Source organism: Phocoena phocoena, chromosome 9 (genome assembly GCF_963924675.1).
Source record: "Phocoena phocoena chromosome 9, mPhoPho1.1, whole genome shotgun sequence".
Classification (NCBI taxonomy): Eukaryota; Metazoa; Chordata; class Mammalia; order Artiodactyla; family Phocoenidae; genus Phocoena; species Phocoena phocoena.
In genome coordinates, this window is record NC_089227.1 from 63,892,225 (window position 1) to 63,903,671 (window position 11,447).

The 11,447-nt window shown below is 44.2% G+C and overlaps 1 protein-coding gene across 1 annotated transcript in view; it reads right to left on the reverse strand.

Annotated features, from left to right (window-relative positions):
• TBX20 (T-box transcription factor 20) overlaps positions 1–8,605 on the reverse strand; it is a 51,127-nt gene extending 42,522 nt beyond the window's left edge. The window contains exons 1-3 of the mRNA XM_065884003.1: positions 8,479–8,605; positions 4,800–5,058; positions 3,626–3,790 (exon numbers count right to left, since the gene is read on the reverse strand). Of these exons, the coding sequence (XP_065740075.1) occupies positions 3,626–3,790; positions 4,800–5,058; positions 8,479–8,605 (551 nt within the window). The remainder of the gene's footprint in view (positions 1–3,625; positions 3,791–4,799; positions 5,059–8,478) is intronic.
• Positions 8,606–11,447: the final 2,842 nt, after the last annotated feature.

The following is an 11,447-nucleotide window of genomic DNA, read 5'->3' on the forward strand; positions in this document are numbered from 1 at the left end:
CTGTTTGCTTCTCCCGGTACTTTAAATATTACTACTTTCATCATCACCTAGTTAAGTGCTCACTAAGGAGAGTGAAAACAAGTTGGGTAAGCTTCAAATTATTCAATGTATTTATCTAACAGCCTAAGCAAAAAAAAAAGGCTTTGATGGGAAAAAATATACTTATCAAGTATTTATCGTTTATTGATCAGCTGCTATGTTCAAGGCAATCTTTTACTCACTGACAGTTAAATGCAGGTCATTTGTTTTGCCTGCAAGCTTCACACTAAGTACAACTCTTTGTAAATCACAATCCTAGTATCCACTCAACATAAGCGTTTCTGAAGTCAGGTATGTCATAGAACTAATGATAGAGGAAGGAAATATCCTTGATTTAATGGGATAAATTCCTTTATCCATGCAATGGGTTATTTATATCTATATTTTGTGTAGAATATTTATAACTATCATTAAACAAATATTATGGTTGGGGCAAAGACAAGGAAAAATAAAAAACATATTCATGTAAAGAACAAGAAGTCTATGCCGTGGTTTGTCACACAGAGGACTAAGAATAGAAGAATTGGGTGCACGTGCTGCAACTCACAAAGCCCACAAGAAGCAAAGCACAAAACAGGCTGACAGCACTAAAGATTCTTACCAGACCCATACAAGAACGTAGGTGTTTGTCTGCCTGTTTGTTTGATTTTTTTTTTTAAGGAGTGCTCAAAATTGCCTTTCAATTGAAGTATTCTTTGATGACACAACCATAATAGCTTTTCAAGTGTCACCCCTCCAAGGCTATAACTTTATAGGTGCAGTTGTTTTACTAATCAGCACCATATCCTACCCACTCCTCCAAAAAGGTTCAAAAATATTTAAAGTCCTAGAAGTTGATGAGATGGTCCCTCTTTAAGTATCAGTTCACCACATATGATAACATTAATAAAGATTAATTTATTTAAATATCGACTACTTTTTAAAAAAAGGAAATGTCCTATATGAAAATATTACATTACTTAGGTCATCTATAATGTGTTTTCCATTACTATGATCAAATGATATTGTCAAGCATCATTTCTTCTGATAAGGAACAGCTGACTGATAAACTTCAGTCTAAAATAAAGTGCTTCAAAGAACTAGAACTGCAAGGAATTTCTACCATCAGTTCAAAAATGATCACCTCCCAAGTTCTTCACCTTTCCCATATGAAGCTAGAAAATATAGCACTATGTCTTTTAATAATAATAAAGAACAGTTGCTTATATGATCTAGAATATTTCTATCCTAGAATGCACAAAACATTTCAATCTAATATCAATATAAGTAAGCTGAACTAGTATGAATGAAAAAGCATACAGGAAGCCCTGCTTCTCTCAAGTCCTCTGGGACTTAAAATTCCAGCAATAGCTTAAACATGCTTCAGTTAAGATAGTGTATTGGTACATGCTTTCCTTTTCCAGCCAGAACAGATTAGTAACATAAACAAGGCATGTCATATTTCCAACTGGCCTGCACCAGTTCCCCATACCTTCAGATAGGAGGAAAATGTATGCTAAATAAGAGTGATTAACTTCTTAAAGGAAAGACTTAGAGAAAAAAAAGAAAAGGGGTTTGCTTGTAAAAATGGTTAGGAATCTGCTAAAATACTTCTCTCATTCTCTCTTCTTTCTTCCTCTCTCTCCCCCCTTTAAAAAAAAATTGTAAATTTTGGAAAGAAGCTCTAGAGTAATGTGAACTGGCTAGTTAATAGTAAATAGTAGAGAACACTAATTATATTCATTTAAATATCTATTGTAAATTTGTAAATCTTGCTCCTTTTTTTAAAAAAAAATCAGTGACATTTAAAAAAAATTTTAGTCCTAAAAATTATTTAATATGTTATTTAATATACCAATTTGGAAGGGCTGGGAAGATCTCCTTCCTAGTCTCTTGTGGGAATGGAAAACTTGGAGAGGCTTCTTTTAATCTCTTCTCTAGTGTATTTAATATACTGTAAGTTCAATAATATGATCAACCACTAAGTAAGCTTAATATTCCATTTGAACTGTATGTGTAAACTGTGTTGGTTCTGTGCCTTGACTTAGACTCCAGACTAGATACTAACAAAGAACCATACTTTGAACTATAACTTCAGAGTTCCTAAACCTGTACATTTAAATAAATTCTTAGCTCTGATATGAACTTCCAATCAATTATAAAAATTACTTAGTCATAAAACAACTTTAAAGCTGTAAGGCTTGGTTTTAGAACCCTAAATGTAAAGTCAGCTAAGATTCATTGTTTGTATTAAAGTATGCAGTTAGAGTCCTGTTCTTAAACTATTAGTATTCACGTAAGTAAGAACTTGCTGGTTTTTTTCCCCCAGAATGCTCATTTGGGCAGTAGCAATAAAGGTTTGCATGTAATTTTTAAAATGGAGTTCTCCTGGAAAAACATTACCATTGAATAGCACAAAAACGAACATGTTTTGTTTGGGTCATTACCTAATATATTGAGTAATTTCTCAGTAAAAGAATATTTTTTTAACATCTTTATTGGAGTATAATTGCTTTACAATGGTATGTTAGTTTCTGCTTTATAACAAAGTGAATCAGCTATATATATATATATATATATATACACATATATCCCCATATCTCCTCCCTCTTGCGTCTCCCTCCTACTCTCCCTGTCCCACCCCTTTAGGTGGTCACAAAGCACCGAACTGATCCCCCTGTGCTATGTGGCTGCTTCCCACTAGCTATCTATTTTACATTTGGTAGTGTTTATAAATCCATGCCACTCTCTCACTTCGTTCCAGCTTACCCTTCCCCCTCCCCGTGTCCTCAAGTCCATTCTCTACATCTGCATCTTTATTCCTGTCCTGCCCCTAGGTTCTTCAGAACCTTTTTTTTTTTTTTAGATTCCACATATATGTGTTAGCATACAGTATACAATGGAATATTACTCAGCCATAAAATGAAATGAAATTGAGTTATTTGTAGTGAGGTGGATGGACCTTAATATTCATACAGAGTGAAGTAAGTCAGAAAGAGAAAAACAAATTCAGTAGAAGAATATTAACTTGATGTTGAATTACATTTATCCACTTATTATAATGAGGGGAAAAAAAGAGTTTGCTTTTCTTACTTAAAAATCTCTGAGCCTTTTACTGGTCAAAAACAACCACATTTTACCAATATGGTATTTACTATGAAGTTATAACCACGTTATAACAAATATTTACTATAAGCAACTACTACTTTACTAAAATGCACACTTCTGAAAAGGATTTTAGGGCAGCCACTTCATCAGTAGGTTTATTCTGTTTGGTGTTAGCCAAATAGAAATGATGGATGCCATATGAAATGGGTCCAGATTTCTAATAAATATTCCAATTGAAATTTAAGAAAAACTTTGAAATGAATTATGATGAAAGATAAAATTAAAGGCAGTGTTCTGCATACAAACTCCTGCCTTTCTCAGAGACTAACCCATATTTTGTGTAGTTAATCCTGGAGTGTCTGGGCTTGGAAAGCTCTCTTACCAGAACTCACAGCTTTAAAAACAGACCTGCTTAAAATTCAAACAACCAGGGCAGGAGACAGTCTGCCAGCAAGGTTAATACACATTTTGCTTGGCTGGAAAATCTGGAGGCACAAACCTGGCTGGCAGCGGAGGGTCTGCCTTGCCAGCCACCAGCCAGGAGGACCGGTGGTAGGCATAGCGGTACCTCTTGTTGTCCACAGGGACGATGTCCATCAGGACTATGTACTTGGCCTCAGAATCCACGCCGGAAAAGGACACACGAATGGTAGGAAACATCCTCCTGACACAGACAAAAAGAATCACCTGAATTAGAGAGGGAGGAAAAGGGTCTGCCTTCCCTCCCTACCCAGCCCCCAAATTCTTTGTGTTTCCTGTAAAGCCATTCAGAGATGTGAATACGGAGACTGACCTTCTCCCGAGCCTAGATAATCTTAAGTGTCATCTCTGTAGGAGTCCTCATTAATACCCAAAGGTCTGCAATTAGGGAAAATCCTGTGCTAAATCATCAAGCCCATTAGGCTCCCAGACCAAAGTCTCCAGAGCAGACAGAGTCCTATAACCTCCTTGCCTTCCAGGGAGAAAACTCACTCTTGCCTCAGTAGAAAGCCAGAGCAGGGTTCTCAAGTTGGGTTTCGTTTCGGGAGACTTTGGGCGGTGTGTCCCAGAGTCCTGAGAGCTGGAACAGTCAGGCGCCAAGGGGCCACCCGACCCCCGGAGCCTTAGCCCCAGTCCCAGGAGCAGCCTGCACCTGGGACTTCCTGCCTGCCCTGAATCAGCCCACTGCGGCGCCAAGGGGCCCCCTGCACCAGAGCTCCTTCCTACCGGGAGTGTGGTCGTTTCAAATTTCATTCTTCCTCCCGGGTTTTCATTTTAGTTTTTAATGGGAGCCTCTGCAAATTGAGGCTGATAAAAGGGAAGCCGCCTGCCTCCCTCACAGCACCCAGCAGCCCGCCCTGTACCCCGGCATGAGCTGAGTTCCTGCTTCCCTCCAGATGCCGACCCTGCACCCAGAAGCCATCCCAGGCTGCAGGGGGCCAGAGATCCCAGTCCCATGCCCTTAGGGCAGGGGTGGGGCTTCCCACTGCCAGATCCCAAGAAAGCAAATGCCTGAACATCTGTCTCAGCAGCTCTTTCCAAAAGCAAGTCTGCCGAAAGAAACCCTCCTTGAGCGAAGCTTCCTCTTGGAGCTCAGGACCAGTAGAGTTTCACCCAGTTCCTGGAAACTCCCTCTGCCACCCAGGGCACTATTCCCTTCTCCCCACTCCTCACTCGACAAGCCCCCCTACAACCTGCCAGACTTGGTGATGATCATCTCTGTGCCCAGCTCGTGGAATTTGTCCCAGAGCTCCTTGGTCTCCAGGCTGCAGGCAATTTTGGCCATTTCCTCACTGGGGATGATGGGGGTGGTGGGGATCAGCGGCTCAGTGCAGAGAGAGGAGGAAGATGGGCTGCTGTTGCCCGCGACGCTGCCACCAAACTCCCCGTGAGCGTCTAGGCTGGTCAGCTCGCCCAGGGGCTGAGCGCAGGACGACTTCTCGACAAATTGTTCTGCAGGCAAAGAGAATTGAGAATGACAGCTAATTCTGTCAAGCAAAGATACAGAAAGGAGAACAGCACAACTGAAATAGGTTCCTGGATTTGACTTTGGAAAAGTTAGGCACAGAATCTCCAGAAGGACAGCAATAACCCATCACTATATAAATTAAGCCCGAAATTCCTGGGAAGTGACATGGCTCCTGCTTGCTTACGGAACCAAATGAGTGAGTTTTAGAACCATGATTTGTTACCACCATTACTGAAACCCACTTTGGAGAACAGAAATGCGAGGAGTGGATAAAGAGAAAGGCATGATCATAAAGAATTAAAAGCAAGTAGTCCTGTTGTTATCCCTCCCATGTTCTAGACTTCACAGCTTGTGGGCTCTAGTGCCAGTTCTTCCTCATTGACAAAGAGGACACTTTTCTGCAGGGAGATCAAGGGAGTGAAGAAATCAGCACCATCCTCACTTTGAGAGGAACTTCCCTTCCCTCCTGGAGTCACCTCCCCATAAGAAAAAGTGAAAAAGGGGTGTTGGGGGGGTTAAAAAATTATCACTTCACTTCTCTGCCTGGCTCCCAGTTTCCTAGGCTTTCAGATGTTACATTAGGGCATTTTTATAATTTCCCTCCCATCCTGAGATCCTATGAAAGACTAGCATATTTATTGCTTGTTAAATCACAGGAGTACAATCTCTGGGCCAATTTTTTGGACCGGGCTTGAAACAAGTACTTGAGGGATGATATGTTTATTTCTCTCTCTCTCAAGAACGTTTTGGAAGTGAGCAAAAGAACCCCAAACCCAGAAGAGCAGAGTATTGAAGTAGGAAGAACAGTTTGCCATCTACCATCAAGCTGAAACACCACTGCCTACGAACCAAACAGTCTCCCCCACAGATGATAAGGGCCTGGGACTACACCAGTCACTTTGATGGAATACAGGGGGAGCTCTGTAATTGTCCCAATTATCTTGCATCCTTTAAAAAAGAAACTACTTGAATCCGCATTGTGAAACTGAACTTCAAACAACTCTAAGTGCCCTCAAGGAATTGAAACAAGTTATATATATATATATACATATATATATATATATACACATATACACGCACACACATACATACACACACACACATATAATGTTTTATTTCTCACATTTCTCTTTTGACTTGGGGCAGGCAAGCAGGAAATAGAGAATTTTTACCTTCTTTTCTCTTAGAAGAATAATCCAACTCATGGAAGCATTTTAAATTAAGAATAACCAAATTATCTTATCCTTCTGTTTTCAAACTCAAAGAGAACCATGCCATGGTAAAATCATATTTTTTATTAATGTTTTCAGAAACACATTCACATAACATCTTTATAGGGAATTAACAAGTAGCCTTAGAAATTTTCTGACAATTGAAAAACGCAAATGCTGTAAGCTCCAGACTAACCAGTGGTCAGGGTTGGGAAGTGGAGGAAGAAGAAAATGATACAGAAATGCTCTAACACAATGTTATATGTCAATTATATCTCAATTAAAAAAAAATTAATGATCTAGTCGTCTGAGGTGGTTCTTCTGAGTAGATTTAACGTGTTTAAATGAGCAGTAATGAGACACTTGTGACTTCCACCCTACAGTTTCTTCAGCATCTCGCTAGTGTTTCATTCTCTCTTAACAGGTATTTCACATGCCCGAGTCCTTGGCTTACAGCTGCTAATTGTGCTCTGTTGAACTGGCCCCTGAAAGGGACTAGAATGCCTTCTGACAATTGAAAAACGGTTCTGGTTCTTTTTGGAGCCGGTCTCAAAAGCCCCAGGGGAGGGAGGATGCTCATTTTACAGACTGGGGTGAGGGTGGAGGTACCGTGAGCTGTGAATGGTTTTATAGTTTAGAATTCAGAGGAAGGTGGGTTTTTTCTCAGGAGAGTAGAGAAGGAAAGCAATGTTGTAATGACAGTGGAGCTGAAGCTGGCATGTTTCCCAGTCTACTGTCTGTACTTCTGTCAGGAATTTTAACCTGAAATCCTCTTTTCCTGCTAGCTACCAAATTATAATGGGGGCGTTTATAAAGAATTCAGAGGCCCCCTAAATAGGAGCGGATAATGTTGGGAAGTGCCACAAACGTAACTTTGAAATTGGTGGTGAATTTTTTTCTAAACAGTTGGAGTTTGTCTGATTGGTTGTTTCCATTTCTTCGGCAGGTTTAGATTTACATAGGAGGATAGGTGGGAAGAACCAGGGAAAGGGAGTGAAAACCTTGGAGGAGACTTTTTGACATGTTTTCTGGAGATCTTCCGGTTTCCTTTTCCTTGGTTCTAAGTTGCTGCAGGGATTTTAGTTCCCTCTTCTCTCTCTGCCCAGGCCCCTTATTTTTCATCTCTAACATTTCATCTTTTATATTATTATTGTTGTTTCAAGGTGTGAGCTGTTAAAATGTTGAGAAGGACAGGGAGAAGGAAGAAAAAAATTGACTACAGTTTAAAAGGTTTTAAAAATATTACCCTAAGTTCGCTATTTGATGCTTTCCACAGTTTTAGGGCTACCAGATGATCAGGGTGTGGAATAATTATTACCCGGGGACCCAAGAGGTGATGATGAGAACACTTCTTTCGCCCTCAGTTGTAAACCCTCAGTTGTAAAGGGACTTAAAACACTTATCTCCAGCAGTTTATTTCCCACACAATTCACTCGTGGTAAGGGGAATATAGTCCCTTTTTTCCCTTTACTCTGAGAGTAGTGTCTTCTATAAATGGTAAAGGTTGTTAAATAAACAGTATAGCTAAAAGTTGAGGAATCTGGGAAATGGTAACTGGCTAATGTTTTTGCCAACCTCCACTGAAAATGACGGCAGTTATGAAATGATGTCTTACAGATAAGTCTAGAGCTTCTGTGAAGAAAATGGTTCATGCGGGGACAATTGGCTTATTCTACAGCACTTGACAGTTGTCTTAAGGAGCTGACTTTGTGTAGTCTATTCAACTCGGGGGAAAAACAAAATTAAACTAGTTTCTTGTGAAGTCAGAGTCTCCTTGGTTTCAAATGCACAAGCAGGTGTTACACGCATCGTAAATCCTGTTGAGTCATTAAAAGGGGTTTTATTAGTATTTATCCCCTAAATGTTTTTATCCCAACAAAGTTACACACACCGGATGTCTGACTTGACATAAGGATTCTAGAAAAATAGGTAGGGAAAGCGACTAGCGATATACGTACGAGATACGAAACCGGTTGCATTTAACAGACTGTGAAGTCCCTAAAGAATTCGGGCCTAAGAGAAAAAAAAAATCTCCCACCCGCAACGTATAGTCTATGGCCTGAGGTTCAGAGCTGCCGCGAGCTGGGAAAGGTGGCCACCTTCGAGAGCCTCCTGAAGCTAGGGAACGGAGGGACAGACAAATGTGCAGCACTCCCATGCCTGCGCACCCCGACGGTCTAGCACGCGACTTACCCAGTGGTTTGATAGTGTTCTCCGTAGCTTCCTTCTCTTTGGAGCCGCCGCTCGACATCAGCGCGGCGATGGAGAAGGCGTTGGCCCTGGAGGAAAGCTGGGGCTTGGGCGACGCCGTGAACTCCATGGCCCCTAGTGCGCGGTCCTGGCCAGGGACCTGGCCTGCTGAACTGCCGTCCAGCTTCCCCAAGAGAGACAGAGACTGAAACACAGCGGAAAGTTTCCAAGTGCAATCACAGGGAAGTCGGGGACTCTAGATGAGTCAGCCCCAACCTCCCGAGAGCTCCACACCGGCCTCTCCTTTCCCCCACCGCAAGAGGCTCGAGCCGCAGAGACTTCAAACTAGCCGGAGAGGACCAACCACGGTCTCAGCTAGGTGTGCAAGCACCGGGACGCTCCGTAGGACCACAGGCTGTGCCTCCGGAAGCTGGAGACAAGCATCAGTTGCGCAAAGCCCAGGGGTCCTGCAGCACCCGCTCCACGTCTTTCCTCCCTCCCCACTCTGGGGACAGTCGGAGCAGCCGAGCGCAGCTAAAATGGGGTGGTTGCCTGGGAGCGGGAGCGTAGCCGTGCGAGCGCGGAGGGGCGCGGAGGACACTGCGCCCGGGCGTTCGCCGCCCTGCGCCTTAATTTGCTGGCAGCTGCGATCCCCGCGGCCCGCAGCCAGTCAGCGCCGCCACACGTCACCGCTTCCTGATTCCGCCGCCGGGGGCGGGGCCGGGTGGGGAGGGCGCGCCCGGGGCGCGGCGTCCGCGTGGCCTCGCTCAGCAGCCCGCTGGAGCATGGCACCCGTTCGGGGAATGGGGTGACACCACCAGGCTGGCGCAGCGGCCGCGGACACAGCCCGCCTGGTCTCGCAGTCCTGGAGTGAGAAGGAGGTGATCGCTGTCGGGAGGGGGCATTTTGTTCGCGTCCTACGACCTGGGATCTCAGGAACGTAGACCAGAGGAAGCCTCGGGGAGTTTTTCCTCCTTCCATTCTTTTTCTTACTGGTGCTCAAAGTTGCAAAAGGAAGTTAGAAAGCGCTAAGTATGGCAGAAACCGACGCCGTAGAGCTGGCGCCAATGCGCCAGAACCCATTCGCCGGGCAGCACCCAGGGCTGGATACCTACACTCGTTGGGCTCCAAAATCTGGCTGCTAGACAGTGGGGCTGGAGAGATGTAGCCCTGCAAAAGATACGCTAAGTGAGGGCTGTGAGCATTTGACAAAGGATGATTTCAGAACCACGGCTTCTTCTGCACACCGGTGCGCCTCTCATTCAGGGTTCCGGTTCTCGAGAGGGACTCTCGAAAATCGGGCCTTGATCGAGGGGAAGGCGAGGGGCAGACGCCTTGCCGGGGGGGTGGGGGGGCGCGGCACCCTGCTGGGACCACGCGACGCGCAGTTGGAGAGTGCGAGCCTCACAGCGCCCGGGCTTGGGGGACACGGAACCTTCAGCCTTCACAAACTCGGTTACGACCTGGACTTCCCACGGCCTTATGGGGGTCGTCTTGCTGGCCTTGTTCAGCTTGAATAACTTAAATTCTCCGAATTCGCAGGGTAATCCGCTTCACTCGGAGCCGTGTAAACTTAGGCTGACACGCACACTCAAGCTGTACATGTAAATATTTGCGCTCCTTTCCAGTCAGTCGGTTTGGCGATTAGGAGCCTCTTGGTGGGTCTTGAAAGGAAAAAAAAAAGAAAGGAAAGCAGCTCCCATTTCCCACCAATGTTTTTCTCTCTCCACGGCACACACATTCCCCACCCCCTGAAATAAACTTATGGGGAAAAAAACCTGAAAGTCAAAAGTTGAAATCGTCCATGAAAGTAACATGATGACAGCTGGGGGCTCGTGATTTAAGCCTGTCTTGTCACCGTGTATCAATAGTTTCTAACAATGTACTGCATGAGAGTGACTAAGGAACATTCTGATATTAGTCTCAATGTACAGAGAGTGTATGTAAGTTAGGGGGAAGTTTGTAAAACTATAGACTTTTGTGCTGGAAGGGATTTACGCCGTCTTCCAGCCCAGGTCCATTTGCTTTAGAGTGAGAAACCGGGTCTGGCTGGCAGGGTGGTGCATCTCCCCTAAAATCGGCCCAGCCAGCTAGAGGCGCAGACCTGCACTCCAGGCGAAGATTTTGATCACACCCGGGCCCTGCAGCTGTGCCTGGGCTATTCACGGGAGATCCACAGTAGAGTAACGCCGGCTGAGAATGCTTTCAGATTAAACTTTGGTAAGAATAGAGGCTAAACCACTGCATGCGCCTACAGATTATTTTCTATTCTTGAGTCTTTGGTCCTTTGCTGTTTTTGGACAGCCCAGACCCTTGGGTTAATAAAGCTTCCACCCCAACACACACCCTATCTCAGTCAATGCAACAGTGACATTTCCCTTGTTTGAACGTAAGGCACAAGCTTGTCCCTGTCCCGTCTCACTGTTTGGCCAGGAAGGGAGATTTCTGTCATGAGGTTTTGGGGGGGGGGGGCACGAGGTGGGTGGTTGTTTGTTTTGGGTGAGTGATGTCATAGTCTAGAACTTTATGCTTCAACTGGGCATCGAAGATCTTATTTGCTGGTTTCAGTTTTCATATGAGGAAACTTCACATCTTAATTATCTTAACGGTTCAGGCTGGAATTTGAATAATTTCATGACAGGGACATTTTTAGAAAAACTGGCAGAGCAAGGGGAAAAATGATTTGCCCCCAATCAGTTTCTACTTTTCCAATTGCCCACGCAGCCTTAGCCCAATTCTGGGTCTCTGGTGGGCAGCGAACTTTGACTGTTCATCCTACTGCAGGCAAAATAGGAAGCTAAGCTAGCGCGCGCGGAGGCAGGCGGCACACCACAGGAATTGAAAGGACTACTTTAAACAAATTCGGGCTCTAGAGGTGAGCCGTTTGGGGATCCCTAAGAAGTGATGCATCTCGTTGGTGTTGAAACCGCGGCAATAAAATGTATACTACAACATAATTATCAGGGGCACAC